This window comes from Lepus europaeus, chromosome 20 (genome assembly GCF_033115175.1).
Source record: "Lepus europaeus isolate LE1 chromosome 20, mLepTim1.pri, whole genome shotgun sequence".
NCBI classification, from domain to species: Eukaryota; Metazoa; Chordata; class Mammalia; order Lagomorpha; family Leporidae; genus Lepus; species Lepus europaeus.
The window spans coordinates 5840538-5857206 of NC_084846.1; the positions used below are offsets into that span (position 1 = coordinate 5840538).

The window sequence follows — 16669 nt, forward strand, 5'->3', positions numbered from 1 at the left end:
AGAGAGGGGGGTGACAAGTGGACGGGAAGAGAGTGAGGGGCTGGGACCCCTCCCACCCCAAGCCCGAACTCCCTGGGCCCAGCAGTGGGCAGTGGTCAGTGGCAGGAGGGTGGGTGCTGGGTGCCTGCTGTAGGGGAGACCCCTGAGCCTGGGGCTCCCCATCAGCCTCCTGGCCCAGGGAGGGGCTGGAGAGTGGGGTGGGGAGGGGGGACCTTTGGCCTCGAGTGTTGGGGGGTCGGGGCTGGAAGCAGCCCACCGTGACGCCAAAGTGGAACGAGGTATTGTGTGTCTGGACGCGCGGACGCAGCGTGCACATTTGTCGCTGGGCAGCTGGGGCGGCTGCCCGCCTAGGAGAGAGCTCTGGCAGGCGGGGGCGGGGCCCCAGCAGGAGGCGACTGGGGTGGGGGTCTGTGTGTGCCCGGTGCTCCCTGCGGCCACCCACGCACCACTGTGTCGGTTGTTCTCTGGGCTCCTCCCCTGTGCACCTGTGTGTCCACCTGTCCCGGGGGCGTGTCTCTGTGTCCGTCTGTCTGTCTGGCCCTGTGGACGCCCAGCCCCTGCTCCCAGCCCCGCCCCCCCAAGTTGGTAAACATTAACCTGCCAAAATAGTTTCTTTTTTTTTTTTTTTTGTCTTTTTGTATGTGTTTTTTTTTCCAAGTTCAAGAATCCCCAGTAAAAATTCTCCACGAGGTCTTTATCCCTTTTTACAAAAATAGAGTTTTTCTCTCCCTCCCACCCCCCCTTTTTTTTCTGTTTTGCTTCTGCTTCCAGCCCCACCCCCAGCGCTGCTCCCCACATTCCGAGGGGCTCCGAGGGGGGCCGGGGGGGTGCCCGCGCCCCTCCTCACCTTTCGCTCTTTTGGGGATTTTTAAACCTGTTTCTCCCCCCCCCTTCCCCCAGGCTCACCGAGGTGCTGGGGAGGCCCGGGGTGGGGGTGAGGCCGCCCCCTGGGCCCCTCCAAGCCATCCCCCAGGTGGTGTGGTAGGTGGGGCAAGGGGGCACATCTTTGCTTTCTTTTTTAGCCAAAGAAAAGAAACGAAAACTTTTGTCATGAGCCAGACCAAGAGAGAATGAATGGCTCAGCCCAGGGAGGGGGCGGGGCGGGGGGGGACGGGGCGGGGCGGGGGGGCCCTGGGGCACCCCCCCCCTTCCCCACAGACCTGCCCACCCCGCCCCTGGCATGCTCACCCGGTGGCTTCCGCAGGGGCGCAGGTCCATCCGTGGGTGTGCCTGGCTGTCTCTCTCGGCCCCTCCTCTCTCTCTCTCTCTCTCTCTCTCTCTCTCTCTCTCTGCCCCCGCGGCCCGGGGAGGGGCGGGGCGGCGGCTCAGGCCTTGTGCTGTTTGCTGGTCTTGAAGGACACCTGCAGCACGCGCTCGCCCAGGCGGTAGCCGTTGAGGCTGGCGATGGCCATGGCCGCCTCGTCGTAGTTGGTCATGGTGACGAAGCCGAAGCCCTTGCACTTGTTGGTGGTGAAGTCGCGGATGACCTTGACGTTGGTCACCGCGCCGAACGGCCCGAACAGCTGCCACAGCACGCTCTCGTCGGCCTCCGGAGACAGGTTGTACACGAAGATGCACCAGCCGGCGCCCGCCGCGCCCCCCGACAGGCCCACGCCCGCCAGGCCGCTCATGCCGTCGATGGCGATCGGGGAGAACCTGGCGATGAGCGACAGGGGACTACTTTGGGGGTCACGCGGGCTCTGCCCTGACCCCCGGCACGCCTCTGACCAGCCTTGACATCCGCCCCCACCCTGGGCAGCTGGGGGCCCACCCCGGTGGAGCGGCGCTGGGCACTTTCCCCCTCCACCTCCCTCCAGCCTTCTGCCCCCCGCCAGCTCGTATCCAGCAATGCCCCCTTCGCTGCCGTTCCACGCCCTGCCATGTCCCAGCTCTGCAATCACCAGCCGTCCAAAAACACTACATGGAAAATTCCAGAAATGAGCACAGGGCTGACCCTGTGGCACCGTGGATTCAAGCCATGGCTCGCAAAGCCGGCATCCCGTATCCGAGCGCCAGTTCGAGTCTCAGCTGCACTGCCTCCAAGCCAGCTCCCCTGCTAACATGAAGATGGCCCGAGTGCTCGGGGCCCTGCCACCCACGTGGGAGACCCGGATGGAGCTCCTGGCTCCTGGTTTTGGTCTGGGTCAGCCCTGGCTGTTGCAGGCATCTGAGGAGTGAACCAGCAGGTGCAAGATCTCGCTCTCTCTCTCTGTTGGTTGTTATTCTATCTCTGTCTTTTAAATAAATAAAATTAAGGGGGAAAAAAGTGGTTTACCAAGCTGGAAAAGGCATTAAATCTGTGTATGTAGGCAAAAGGGAACAGGCATGGCTCTGTGCAGTTTGGAGTCATTCCTGGTTTGGGGCATCCATGCTGGGGGGGCTGGAACATATCCCCCATGGATAAAGGGAGGGGGGCCACTCTGTCTTCCCTGCTGTGCCCCCTGTCCCCACTACAGCACCAAGCAAACACTGAGGGACGTTTGTTGAATGAATGAATGAATGAATGAATGGGACATCTGTCGACTGAATTAATGAACGTGCCGAACTGGCTGCACTCACGTGGCTCACTGGTATCAGACCTCAGGGGCCCGAGGTCTCACGGCTCATCCCCTCCCCTGGCCTTTGCACAGGCCGCTCTGGCTAGGGGAAGGGGACCCCCACTCCCGCCCTGCCCCTCGTCTCCTGGCCTCAGCGCTGAGGTCGCTCCCCGTGGGGAGTCCATCGCCCCCTCTCCTGCTCCCCACAGACATGACCACTGCCCATGTGCCTGCCTCTGCCCACGGAGCTGAGACCCTGAGAGACGCTCACCCCAGCCCCGACCACCCTCTACTGAGCACCGATTCCATCCCCCGCAAGGCACCAAGTGTGGCCCAGCCACACGGCGTCCCCAGTCCCAGGCCAGGCGCCCGTCACTCCACAGGTGCTGGGCAGCAAGCATGGGGACTTCCGTGAGGTCAAGGAGGTGGACAAGAGAGCGGGGGGGCCCTCAAGACCCGCCCTGGCTTTCTGTGGGGTCAGTAGGGGAGGCGGGGACCCCAGAGACAAAGTGGGAAGCAGGGGCATGGCTGTGTCCTGGGCCACACTGTGGGCCCATCACGGGGGTGCAGAAGAGAGAGGGCCACGGACGGCCCCAGGCCCCCAGCTGCTCGGCGGCTCTCTCTACAAGCAGGTGCACCTGATGCCAAAGCTCCCAACGGCCAGGTCCCCCCAAGACACAGCGCAGGCTGGGGAGCGGGACCCATCGGGGCCAGGGTCCCAGGAGGGCCAGCGAGGGGGTGGGGACAGCGGGGCGGGGGCACTGTTACCTCTTGACCCCGTAGGCCATGTTGAGCAGATTGTCCAGCCTGTGGAGGTAGAAGCAGGGGGGAGGGGAGGGGTCAGTGGAGGCCTCTGGACACACCCCCAGGCTGTGACGTCGCCAGCAGCCTGCTCTCCCCGCCCCCACTCAGCACAGCCCTGCCCCCGCCCTCCGGCCCGCCTGCTCCCCGCCCGGCTGGACACTGCCTGGCACGGAACAGCGGTCACTCGGGCCCGCCTCTCGGCTGCCCGGCCGCTGCCCAGTCTGCACCGGTGGCCTCCTCCACCCCCTCCCAGGCAGCCAGCGGTCCGTCTGGGCCCCTGGTGGGGGCGGGGCTCTCTGGGGGGCTCATCCTAAGAAAGGGGACATTAATGACCACAGCCCTCTTCGAGTGGGGTTGGGGGCCCACAAAGAGGGGGTCCCGTTGTCCCCACTCCGAGCTTCGACTCAGGGTTCTGGGTTCGAGTCCCTGTCTGTAACAGGGGCACGCAGGAAGCACTCCTAAAATAACTTAGCGCTATTTGTCCCAGAGGAGACGGAGGCCAAGGGCCGGGGCCAGCATGCATTGAGCACCTGCTGTATACGAGCCAGGGCAGGTGTGGGGCTGCCGGCCTGGGGGGTCCGGGGGTGCTCACCGGAAGCGCTGTGTCTGGTGGTGCAGGGGGCCCGCGTAGCGCCTGGCGGACGACTGGTACAGGTGCGTGAGCAGGGCCTGCCCGGTCTTCTGACTCGGGTTGTTGGCGAACTTCACCGTGATGGGCTCGGCGGCGCCCAGCGGCTTCTGCCCGTTCAGGCCTTTGATGGCCTCCTCGGCTTCGATCCTCTTGTCGAAGCGGATGAACCCCACGCCCCGAGAGACGCCTGCCGGGGGGTGAGCGCGTGAGGACGCGGCCCCTCGCCCCTCGCCCCTCTGCCGGGGCGCACGCATGCGCGCACAGCCGCCCCCGCCCCGCTGGCTGACCTGTGACCTGGTCCACCAGGATGCGCGAGGTGATGATGCGGCCGTACTGGGAGAAGAGCTGCTCCATCTCCTTCTGGCTCATGGCCTTGGGCAGCCCGCTGACGTACAGGTTCGCATCCCGGATGGACGCTGAGCTGGGCCTGGCGTAGGACACCTGGGCGGGGAGCGGGGCGGACGGCGGTGAGGACGGAGAGCGCGCGGCCGACCGGCGGAGGATCCTCGCTCGTGCACGCAACAGGCACCCCTCACTGTGCCACTTTGACAATGGAGGTCAAAGGAGCCGCACCCCTGGGGTGCCCCCCCCGGACCTCAAGGACCCCCCCCCCCCACTTCCAAGCCACATTAAACCCAGCCAGCTCCAGACCTCACCGTGGACCAGCCCTGCTGCCCTGCCCACCCCCAGTCTGTTACCCGGCCCCAGCGGCTCGAAGGTGCCTGCGCCTGCTCCGAACCCTCCGTGGCTCCCACCTGCCCCAGCAGAGAATGAAGCCACAGTCTCCTTCCCTGCAGCCCCCCCCCCAGACCCCACACACCCATCACTGCTGCCTTCATCTCCCCCACTCTGCCCCCCTGCGCGATCGGTTCCAGCCACAGGGGTTTCCTCCCTGACCCCTGAACACCCCGGGCGCCCTCGGACCCCAGGGCCTTTGCATCTCCCCTCCTCCCTCTCCAGGTCTCAGCAGAAACCTCCAACCCCCCCCCCCAACAGGGGAAGGCGGTCCCAGCCCCCTCACCACTTCCTCAAAGCTCCTCTCTGTATTGAATTATGCACGTTTTCGAACAATTATTGGAGTCATTAATCTGTGTCTAGCCCAACAATAGAACTCTTTGCAGCTGTATAAGAGAGGATGGGGGGCCACATCGCCGCCATGGTACAGCCGGCATCCCATAGGGGCGCCGGTTCGAGTCCCAGCTGCTCCAGGTCCAATCCAGCTCCCTGCTGTGGCCTGGGAAAGCAGCAGGTGATGGCCCAAGGGCTCCGGCCCCTGCACCCGCGTGGATGGAGCTCCAGGCTCCTGGCTTCCGTCTGGCCCAGCTCCAGCTGTTGTAACCATTTGGGGAGTGAACCAGTGGATGGAAGACCTCTCTCTCTCTCTCTGTCACTGCTTTTCAAATAAATAAATTTTTTCCACGCGTCCGACATTTTCTGTCTCCCTCCTGGGCTGAGCCTCAGGGGTGAGGGTTTGCCGGATGGGATGGCATTGGGGTGAGATTCAGGCAGGCAGGGGTGGGGAGTGGGGGGTGGTCCTGAGCTCCTGTGTGGGTTTTGGAGTCTGGGACTCCAAGTCCTCCTTGAGCCCCTACACTGGACTTGAGGGGCTGGAAGGATTTGGGTCCCACTGGGCCGGAGCCCCCAGTCAGCGCCCACCACGGCACACAGCCACGTAGACACGCACAGAGATACCCACAAGGCCACGCGGCGCTGCCCTTGGCACTACCCCGGGGATCAAGCCAGACAGAGCCGCGCAGGGCTGGGGGGGGGGCGGTGCTGGAGAATGCCGGGAAGAGCCGTGGAACCCCACACCGACTCCCCACCGCCCGAGCACCCAGCGTCACACTCAACCCAGCCCACGCGGGCCTCAGGGACCCACACCCACCCCGCAGAGCAGGCGTGTGCCAGATAAACACGGGATCCTTCCAACACCTGGGGCGGCGCCCAGGGAGCCGAGGGGCGGGGGTGGGGGACTCAGGCTACCTGGCACAGTCACCTCCAGTGAGACACCCGGGTCAATGGTGGACCCCAGGGGACAGAACAGAGAGCAGCAGGTCCACGCCCCTCTCCCCACCCCTTCCCGGGCCCCCATCACAAAGGATTGCTGTGCCTCGCTTCTGGAAGCAAACCGGGGGCCAGATGGGCACCCCCGACCCAACCTCCCCCTGGGGAGCAAGAACAGATTCACAGGGAGGAGCCCAAACACCCCCGGGGGCAAACCTACAGAGGGGCTGTTTCCATGGAGATGCCCCCCCCCCCCAGCCTGGCTCACAGGGTCCCAGCTGCGGCAGCCCAGAAGGGGGAGGCTTGGCGCACAAAGGTGGGGGAGGGGCCCCTAATCCCGCCCCTCCCAGAGCGTGATTAGGCTCCAGATGGCAGATAGACCCCCACCCCCCATTTCCAGGACAAAGGCAGGAGGGGGCTGCCTACAGGACCCCCGTCACTGGGCCTGGCTGACTCTGAACCCCTCCCCTACCAGCTCCCCCAAGGCTTTGACAGGTGAGGGCCCCGAGCATCCGAGAGGCAAAGCCCTTCCCCATGCGCACGTGGTGACCAGGCCCGGGATGACCAGGCCCGGGGCAGCATCTGGGGGTGGGGTGGGGGGGACTGACCTTGATGGTCTTTGTCTGCAGTTTGAGGCCGTTGAGGGTGTTGATGGCTTTGTCCGCGTCGCTGGGGTCCGAATAGTTCACGAACCCGTAGCCTAGGCTCTGCCCTGCGGGTGAGACGGGGTGATGACATCACTGCCCCGAGCTGGGCCTCTCAAACCCCACCTCCCCTCCACGCACCTGCCCATGCCCAGGAGCCAGGAGATCCCCCCCCGCCTTCCCTAGGGTCGCGCCTGCCCCGGCCCACCTGTCCTGCACCTGCCAGCCCCCGCACCTGTGATCTTGTCCCGAACCAGCTTGCAGGACTCAATGTCACCAATGCTGCCGAAGAGACTCTTGAACTCATCCTGGGTCATGTTCTGGGGCAGGTAGTTGACGATGAGGTTGGTCTTGCTGTCGTCAGTCGCCCCGTTCGTGCCGAGGAGTGGCCCGTTGGGCAGGGCCGGGCCGGCCGGGCCCCCCCCCACCTGAGACTCCATGGCCCCCAGTATCTGCTGAAGACAACAGGACGCGCCGGCTCACCGCCAGTCCCCGCACCAGGGCCAGCGGGCAGCAGGGGCCCTGACTCACGCGAGGGACAATCAGGGCCTTTGTTTACAAATAATAATTATTATTATTATGGGCTGGCACAGTGGCTCAGAAGGTTAATCCTCCGCCTGTGGTGTCGACATCCCACATGGACGCTGGTTCAAGTCCCAGCTGCTCCTCTTCCGATCCAGCTCCCTGCTAATGCACCTGGGAAAGCAGCAGAAGACGGCCCAAGTGCTTGGGCCCCTGCACCTGCATAAGAGACCCGGAAGAAGCTCCTGGCTGTGGATTGGCCCAGCTCGGGCCATTGCGGCCATTTGGGGAATGAACCAGTGATGGAAGACCTCTCTCTCTCTCTCTCTCTCTCTCTCTCTCTAACTCTACTTCTCAAATAAATAAATAACATGCATGGTTTAGGAACCAGCATAAGTTTATCTTTAATTTACCATTTATTCAAAAGGCACAGTGACAGAGGAAAAGAGAGACAGACAGATCTTCCATCCACTACTGCACTCCCCCCAATGGCCATGACAGCCAGCTCTGGGCCAGGCAGAAGCCAGGAGCTCCATCCAGGTCTCCCATGTGGGTGCAGGGGCCCAAGCACTTGGGGCATCCTCTGCTGCCTTCCCAGGTGCATTAGCAGGGAGCGGGATGGGGAGCAGAGAGCCAAAATCCCAACCAGTCTCTCCAACAGAGGCTGCCAGCCCACGGGGCCACAACACGAGCCCCATAAACTCGTATTTTAATTTGAATTTTCCACTAGCTGCATTTATTTTTGAAGAGAGAGAGAGAGACACAGACAGAAAGCACTCACACCCACTGGTTCATTTTGCAAATGCTCCCAACAGGCCACGCCGAGCCAGGCTGACGCCAGAGGCTGGGGACAGAATCCAGCTCTCTCACCGGTGTGGCATCGCCTGCGCCTACCTGCGCCATCGCCTGCTCCTCCCAGGGGACCAATGCGCTGAATCAGGAGCACAAGTGGGATTCAAACCCGGGCACACGGATACGGGAAGCAGGCGTCTCAATCCGTGTCCTAACCACCATCAGATGCCCGGCCCCAGCAGCCTTCTAAGTTATGCCTATGAGGGCCTGAGCCACGACGCCATATTACTCTTAATAACCCCTCCATTTATCCAAAAATAACAAGGAAAACAAAACAAAACAAAATGCACCTGACGTACTCTTGCTGTGACAGATTCCATACATAGGCGCCGTAGGTTACGCTCTGGATACCGTTCAAATATTTTGCCCAAACACTCTCAGTGGCGTGGTCCCTGGTGGCATTGGGAGGTGGTGGGACCCTTAAGAGGTGGGGCCTGGTGAGATAATGAGCTCACTGGGGGTGTGGCCTTGGAGGCGATGGTGTGCAGGTGTCTGGGGTCTGGACACCTGGAAGTAGAACAGCCAGGCCTGCACCCTAGGGGATGCCAGAGTCGCCAGCAGCAGCTTAACCCACAGCGCCCGCCTCCAAAATTGTTTCTAAAAGTAAATGCATGGGGCCGGCGCTGTGGCGTAGCGGGCAAAGCCACCAATGCAGTGCTGGCATCCAATACTGCTCCATCTCATACGGCATCCTGGCTGCTCCACTTCCGGTCCAGCTCTCTGCTATGGCCTGGGACAGCAGTGGAAGATGGCCCAACGGCTTGGGTCTCTGCAACCCACATGGGAGACCTGGAAGAAGCTCCTGGCTCCGGCTTGGCCCAGCCCCGGCTGTTGTGGCCATTTAGGGAGTGAATCAGTGAGAGGAAGATCTCTCCCTCTCTCTCTCTGTGTCATTCTGCCTTTCAAATCAATCAATCAATCTCTATTTGCAAAAGATTTCTTCTTAAACAATGGATGCTGAACTCTATTGAAGACGTTCTACATCTATTAAAATGGGTTTGCAGCTTTAATACATTAATACCACGAATTACGTTCATCGATTTCCCAAGTATTAAACCAAGCTTTCCAAGACAGACCGACCTTGACCATGCACGCTGTAGCTTCGTTTATATACACTGCCGCATCTTTGCTGGTTCTTTCGCTAGCATTGTCTGCGTCTGTGTCCAGGAGGCACGCTCATAACTCTACGGCTCACACAGAAGTTCTCAAAGGTAGAAGTTCATTTTGCTAGGATGCATGGGAATTCTGACTTGGAGACAAAGAAGCTCCTTGCTAAGGTTACGCAGCAAATCAGTAATGACCAGCTGAAGGGCCAGCTATAGGAGCACGTTTTAAAAAGATTATGTATGCACGTATGTATTTTCATTTTATTTGGAAGGTGGAGAGACAGACTGATCTTCCGTTTGCTGGTTCACTGCCTAGATGCCTGCAACAGCCAGGGCTGGGCGGGACCAAGGGCAGGAGACCAGGACATCATCAGGGTCTCCCGCCTGGGGGGCAGAGATCCAAGGACTTGAGCTGCCCCCCAGAGTATGCATGGACAGGAAGCTGGACTGGAAAGGGAGAAGTCCGGACTCCAACCAGGCACTGACACGGGGTGCAGGTGACCCAACACAGCTGCGCCAAACACCTGTCCCCATGGGAGAATCTGAAAGCTGCATCTAGGTTCAGCAGTGTGGGGATTGCTTGGCGCTGTCTGTCGTGGCCACAGGAAGTTCCAGTAGCCAGCTTTCCCTATCTCTCCTAGGACACATAGGCTGCCCTCACTTGAAAGCTCAGATTGATTGGTCAGGTCTTCCTAGAGGGATAAATGAAGGAGTCAGAGGCCACACCCAGTTTCAGTGGAAAAGACCACTGCTATTGATTAGCAATGTCTGTTGTGGGCACAGAATCAGAAAAAGCCAACAGGTGGCCAGCATTGCAAGCTCCAGGCTCTGACTGAAGATACAATGCCATAATCATCCTCACGTAGTGGGCACCAGTGGATGCCAGCCTCTGCCTGCAAAGCCGCCCACTTACCAAACTCAACCACCTCGAATAGGTGACGGCTACCCTGAAACGGAGGAGCTAAGGGATATTCTTATGGCTTCCCCAAATCACGCTGCACGTGAACAACGGTGGCACAGAGACATGCACAGGAGTGTTTCTGACCCAGAACTTGTATTTTCAGCTTTCACTGCCAAGCCAGACCGGTGCCAGCTCTGATATTCCCCAAGCGTGCATCCTTAGGTGTCCCTCTCAAGGCTTCCGGACCTCTGCTCTGCTGTGCACCAAGTTCTAACATCCGGGCACAGTGGCCAGGGGAAGGCTCTCCGAAGTTGCAAGAAGTGTTCTGGGATCAGCTAGCAATGTCTGCCATGGGCACAGACATGGACAGTGTGCTTGTCAATCATCCCTGCTCATTCCAGTGCACTGAGCAGCTACTGTGTGCCTGGCACTGTAGGGAGGATAGGCTGCGGCTTGCGACAGTGGCGTCCCATATCAGATTGCCAAGTTCGAGTCCTGGCTGCTCTGTTGTCCATGCCGGAAACCTAGATGGAGTTTCTGGCTCCCGGCTTCAGCCTGGCCCTTCCTTGGCTGTTGTGGGCATTTGGAGAGTGAACCCCAGCGGGTGGGAGATTTCTGTCCGTCCATCTCTCTGCCTTGCCTTGCAAACAAAATAATTTTTGCTTTTTCAAAAAAGGATGGCAGAGAGGGCGCCCTACATCTCCAGTCATCTGAGAGCGACGGCCTGGAGGGGGCGCTCTGAGGTTGCATCCAGGCTTAAAGGCAGTGCACACTGGGTTGATTAGTAATGTCTGCCACTGGTGCAGCAATGCTCTCTCTAGAGATCTGTGTCTTGGTCTCAGGACATTCCCACGTCACCAAGTGCCTAACCACGAACTGAGGGTCGGCTATGTCAGACCAAACTTCCTACATGTTGGAGCGGCCAACTCAGCTGCACTTACAACCCTGGAATCTCATCACCAGAGACCTTTGCTGCTGCGCTTCCGACCCAGCTCCCTGCTGTGGCCTGGGAAAGCCGCAGAAGATGCCCCAAGTGCTTGGGCCCCTGCACCCATGTGGGAGACCCGGATGGTCTTGGCTTTAGCCTGGCCCAGCGCTGTGGCCATTTGATGAGTGAACCAGCAAACAGAAGACCTCTTTCTCTCTCTCTCCCCTTAAATAAATCTTGAAAAAAAAAAAAACCAAAAAACCCAAATCTGGAAAATGGAATTGTATTGTCGTGCAAAACCACTTTGGACTCCATCCATAGTTTCTTCATAATACTTTCCATTAACTTTGTGAAGACTACTCTTTAAAAAAATAATAATAACAGCAAACAAAAAATGAGCTCCTACTCTGTGTTGCCCTCTGGGCGTCCCGACACGGAAGCCCACTCTGTCAGGCCAGGCATTGGGGTCAGTACTCGACACAGGGCTGGGAACGCCCGCATCCCACGGGGAAGTGCCTGGGTTCAAGTCCCAGCTCCACCCCGCATCCCAGCATCCCAGCTAACAGACAGCAGGCAGTGTGGCTCAGGCACGTGGTCCCTGCCAGCTACATGGGAGGCCCAGATGGAGTTCTGGGCTCCTGGCTTTGGCCTGGTCAAGCTCTGGCTGTTGTTGCTGGCATTCGGGGAGTGAACCAACGGGTGGAAGATCTTTCTCTGTCTCCTTTCTCTGCCTCTCCCACCTGCTACTTTTCCAAAATATAAATAAGCAAACAGACGCATTCTATGGGCTGACTCCACTCAATCCAGTCAACAAAGATTTTTTGAAGGCAGCCCCGCGCCAGCCACAGGCCCCGGCTCCTCGCTGCTGTCCTCCGATGATGACAATGTCACCTCCCTTGAAGGGGGTGACACACAGCCCACATACACACACGCAGATGGACTCAGCTCCACGCAGGCTCGGCAAGAGAAAGCTCTGTGAGGAGCCGATGACACTTCCTTGGGGAGCTGGGGAGCCCCTAGAGGTGGACATGCCGCTGCCCCCGGTGCCTCTAGACCCCAACGTGCACTGAGCGTTCACCGTGTGCTAAGCACGGAACGTGTCTCCCACAGTCACAGGGACCGGTGGACACTGCCTGCCCCAGGGTGACAGGAGGAGGGAGAAGTGATGGAGTCAGTGTTGGAGCCCTGACCTGATGGCCCCAGATGACTACAGAGTGACCGGCTCCTCTCCTCCCAAGGCTGACCCCGACTTGGATGGAGGTAAGAGGTGCCTGGGGGAGGGGTGGTGGTGCCGGCGGTTAAGCCACCACCAGCGTCCCATCTGAGCACCTGTTCCTACTGTCCCGGCTGCTCCACTTCCAACCCAGCTCCCTGCTAACGCGCCTGGGAGAGCAGCGGAAGGCGGACCAAATGCTTGGGCTCCTGCTACCCACACGGGAGACCCGGAAGGAGTTTCGGGCCCCTGGCATAGCCCTGGCCATTGCAGACATTTGGGGAGTGAACCAGCACATGCAAGTCCCCCCCCCCCCCCCGTAACTCTGCCTTTCAAATAAATTAAATAAATCTTTAAAAAAAAAAAAAAAAAGAGGTGACTGGGCTGGTCCAACGCCACTACCGGAGGCCCAGCCTCGCATCGCAGCCGCTGCCCCTTCTCCCTCCCGGCTGCCCAGGGCTTAGCTGAAGCCGGTTTCCTCCTCCACTGAGCCGATAATGGGGATCAGATTGGCAGGGGCCGCACCGCCCGCTCCGGCCTGCAGTAAACGCGTGGCCCTGGACGGCGGCAGTACGGGCACCCAGGGTCCATCGAGGGCTGGCCCAGGGCTGGGCGGGAGGCGTCGGTCAGAGGGGAAACAGGGGGGCTCAAACACAGACAGGCAGAGGTGGCAGCCTGCACCAGGGCCGAGGGTCAAGTCGCGGCTGCCTGGGAAAGCAGCGGAGGGCGGCCCAAGTGCTCGGGCCCTTGCCACCCACGTGGGAGACCCGGATGGAGCCCTGGGTCCTGCCTGCCGCCTGGCCCAACCTCATCCGCTGCGGGCACTGGAGGAGTGAACCAGCACATGCAAGATCTCTCTCTCTGGCACTCTGCCTTTTAGATAAAAGGACAGGCAGAGAGGCCGGTGCGTGCCAGGGCCCCTCCCCCCCAGGGCCTCCAGGTCTCTCTGAGCCCCCTCCCCACCCCCCTCCCCCTGCCACTCCCCTCCCTCTCTTCCATAGCCACACGGGATCTCACACATGGGTTCTACTCCGAACACACCTGAGGCTGCTGGCTTTGCAGAGGCTCCAGGCTCTGACCCCGGTGCCCTCCAGCTGCACCCCCAGGCCCCAGCCTCGGCGACAGATGCCTGGGTACTGGCGACAATAGGGCATTGAGCGGCTATGCCTGGTAACGCCGGGCCACCACGTGGTGCTGAGTGAGCAGGCCCGTCTCCCACTGTCTCACAGTCTGAGCGCCCCCCCAGCCTCACCCAGCGGAGCACCCAGGCCTCGGGTGACCTCTGACCCCTGACCACACCCTCTTCTGCATTGTACCCTGCTTTCCCGTTTTCAAATGGGGGCGGAGGGAGAACAGCGGATCCGAGGACGCCTGGGGAACGCTGGACACGAGTGGGGCTCCCGAGTCCCCAGACCCGGCTGAGCAGCCTGAGGTTCAGCGAGGGCAAGCAAGCGGCCTGAGGTCACACAGCAGGTGCGCTGGGTCTCTGGCGCCTCCGTTCTCAGAGCCAGGTGGGCGGGTCCCAGGTTCCAGGAGGGGGGAGGCCCAGCCCTCGAGGGAGCGCGGCGCACCCCCCCCGCCCCCGCCTCCAGCCCCTGGCCCCTGTGCCGGCCCCGACGGCGACGAGAGGCGCCCAAGCACGCACGGTGCACCGAGGCGCACACGCACAGCTCGCGAGCTGGGAAGAGCGGAAGACGGAGGCCCGGGCGCCGGGACCAGACAAAGGACGCGCGGCGGCGCGGGGAGCGGAGTCGCGCGGCAGGGGTGGGGGTGGAGCCGGGGTGGGGCCAGAGCCGGCCGGCCCCGCCCCCGGGAGCCGCCCGGGCTGCCGAGTGGAAATCCGAGGGCTCGGGCGAGGCCGGGCCCCCGGGGCCCCGGGGGGCGGGGCCTAGATGGGCGTGGCCGGGCGGGGCCCCGGCGGGCGGGGCCGTGCGCTCGGGAGCTGACCAGCTCCGTGGCTGCTGAAAGCAGTCGGCGCGGGGCGAGCGGCGCGGGCGGGCGCGCTCAAGGTCACCCCGCGGCCCAGAGCCCTGGCAGGGTGGGGCGCCAGGACCTGTCCTGGGGGGGGGAGGGTCGCCTCAGCCCCTCACTCCATGCCCCGGGGAGCGGGGGCCCGGGAGGCGGCCAGCATCCCCACCCCACCCCCCCGCCTCGCGCCGCCGGCGGGCCCTCCTCTCCCCTCCCCCTCCCCGCAGCCCGAGGCGCCCGCGCGAGGCTCCGGCCCGCGAAGAAGCGCCGAGAAACAAAGGGACGCGGCGGCGGCGGCGGCAGGGCCCGCGGGGCCTCCGGGCGCGCCCCCTCCCCTCCCCTCCCCTCTTGCCGCAAGGTCGACGGGCTCGAGGACGAGACGCCCGCTTCCCGGGCGCGGCCGAGGGCCTGGAGCGCGCGATCCGACGCCACCCGTTGCCCCCCCCCGGGGGGTGGGGGCTCTCGGGAACGCCTTGGTGCCTTGGCTTGGCCCAGCACCAGGGATGGGGCCCTGCGTTTGCCAGGGCGGCCCTGCGGGGTCTGGGCCTGGATGCAGGAGGCGTCCGCTGCCGCCGCGTCCCCTCCCCCACCAGGCCTGCTGGAGAGGGGGCAACGCCGCCTTCCAGGGCGGCGCAGGGCGCCCCCCCTCGGGTCGCAGCCTGGCCCCCCAGGGCCTCTCTGGCCAGGCTTTAGGCGCCCCGGGTACTCTGGGTGCGGCCCTGCCCACTCTCAGGCTCGAAGGCACGGTCCTACCCCCCCACCCGGGCCTACCTAGGCCTGGTCCTACCCCCCCCATCTCCGCCGGATCCTGGACCCAACCCCTTTCCGCCCCGCTTCCCTCTCGGCGACAGGGGAATACCTACAGTGACCATTCTTGTGTGCCCGGCGGGCGCGGTCCGTGTTGAGGGCGGCTCCGGGGGTCGTGCACTCCTAGGGGGGCGCCCGATGCTCACGCCTGGGTCCTGCCCGGGCGGCCTCTGGTGCGGCCGCTGCAGAGGTGGCGATGAAGGCGGCGGCTCCCTCGAGGGCCAAGGACGGGCCCGAGCCCGGGGATGCGCGCGCTGATGACCGGGCCCCGGGGTGGCTGAGGGCGGCCGAGGATGGACGCAGGGAGCGAGCGCGGGGCTGGGGACACCCCCCCACCCTGCGCGGCCCCGCGGGGCCCGGGGAGGTTGCGCTTCCCGACAGAGATCGCGGCGCTCCGCCTGCCGCCGCCGCCGCCGCCCCTCGGTCCGGCCTGTGCGGTCCCGGGCGTCCAGCCGTCTCCCCTCGCCCGCCCGCCCGCCCGCCCTCCGGCCCGCGCTGCGCGCTCCGCGCTCTGGGCCGCGCCGCCGCCGCCCCCAGCCCTTTATAGCGGCAGCTGCCACCGCCGGCGTCGCCCATTGGCTGCGGCGCCCGAGCTCCGCCTGCTCGCGGCGCCCGACGGCGCGGCAGGTGGATGCGCGCGCGCGCCGGCCGGGGCTCCGCTGTCCCCCGGGCGCGGCGCGCTGGGGCTGCCCTGCCCCACCCCACCCCCACCCCGGACCCTCTTCCTTCCTGGCGCCCCTCCTCGGCGGCCTTTCTTCCGTCAAACTGGAAGGGCCAAGAGAAATCTCATGGTCTTTTTCCCCGACGGGAGTGAGGGGACCAGAGACGCGGGGTGGGCGTGGGGGGCTGTACTGGCCGTAGCCTGTCCGTGGGATGAAGCTAGGACTCTATGGGTTTTGAGGGAACCCCCGTGCCTGTGGGGTTCAAAAAGTGAGGTTCCCGGCCGGCGCTGTGGCGCAGGAGGTTAATCCTCAGCCTGTGGCACCAGCATCCCTTAGGGGCGCCGGTTCGAGTCCCGGCTGCTCCACTTCCCACCCAGCTCTCTGCTATGGCCTGGGAAAGCAGTGGGAGATGGCCCAAGTCCTTGGGTCCCTGCACCTGCGAGGGAGACCCGGATGGAGCTCCTGGCTTCAGCTCCGGCCGTTGTGGTCATTTGGGGACTGAACCATTGGATAGAAGACCTTTCTTTCTGTCTCTCCCTCTCAAATAAATAAAATCTAAGAAAAAAAAAAAAAGATGGGGACGGATACCCCCTCCCCCCCGGTACCAGGTTGAATGGGGTTAAGGCTCAGGATCCCAGACAACCCCGCTGGAGCCCCGGAGCTCCGGAAGACTCGGGCCAGAGCATCTGTCCTGGCTTTCTGGGCTCGAGATGGTTCCCCCGGCCCGTGGGATGGGGGCGACGTGGGTGGCGCGGGCGCTCGCGTGCGTGTACGTCGGGGCGGCGGCAGGGCGCGGGAGCAGGTGCGGGCTGGGGCGGGGGCGCCTCCGAGGGCGGGTTCAGCACCACAGACAGCGGCTCGACGGGCCCGGACCCCGCTGGCGTCGCGGTCCCCAGCCTCTCCCCCGTCCCTGCACGGCCCCGAGAGGCGACAGCAGAGACGACAGCCTGGCTTGGCCAATCAGGGCCGGCCCTCGAGAGCACCAATCGCCGGAAGGCGCCCCGGAGATGCAGCCAATGGGAGCGCGCGCAGCACTGGGGGCCGCCGCGCGGACGGAGGCGCAGGGCCAATCTCGGCGGCCCGCGCAGCC

The 16669-nt window shown here is 63.2% G+C and overlaps 1 protein-coding gene across 1 annotated transcript; it reads right to left on the reverse strand.

Moving 5' to 3' along the window:
• Positions 1 to 1199: 1199 nt before the first annotated feature.
• On the reverse strand, positions 1200 to 7066 carry ELAVL3 (ELAV like RNA binding protein 3). Its single transcript, XM_062178224.1, has 8 exons — positions 6856 to 7066; positions 6585 to 6688; positions 4260 to 4413; positions 3934 to 4159; positions 3306 to 3344; positions 2745 to 2767; positions 1772 to 1793; positions 1200 to 1656 (listed from the first exon to the last, which is right to left on the reverse strand). Exons 1-8 carry the CDS (start codon positions 7058 to 7060, stop codon positions 1326 to 1328), a joined length of 1104 nt encoding a protein of 367 aa, XP_062034208.1. The 5' UTR covers positions 7061 to 7066; the 3' UTR covers positions 1200 to 1325.
• Between the last annotated feature and the right edge of the window lie 9603 nt (positions 7067 to 16669).

What these genes read in the sequence shown, in the direction of transcription:
- ELAVL3 (XM_062178224.1), bottom strand. Translation starts at nt 7,060, where the DNA reads ATGGAGTCTCAGGTGGGGGGGGGCCCGGCCGGCCCGGCCCTGCCCAAC. An exon ending in GGTTCGGGACAAGATCACAG is followed by an intron (nt 6,689 to 6,855) that starts GTGCGGGGGCTG and finishes TCTCACCCGCAG; the next exon opens with GGCAGAGCCTAGGCTACGGG. An exon ending in TGCAGACAAAGACCATCAAG is followed by an intron (nt 4,414 to 6,584) that starts GTCAGTCCCCCC and finishes CTCCCCGCCCAG; the next exon opens with GTGTCCTACGCCAGGCCCAG.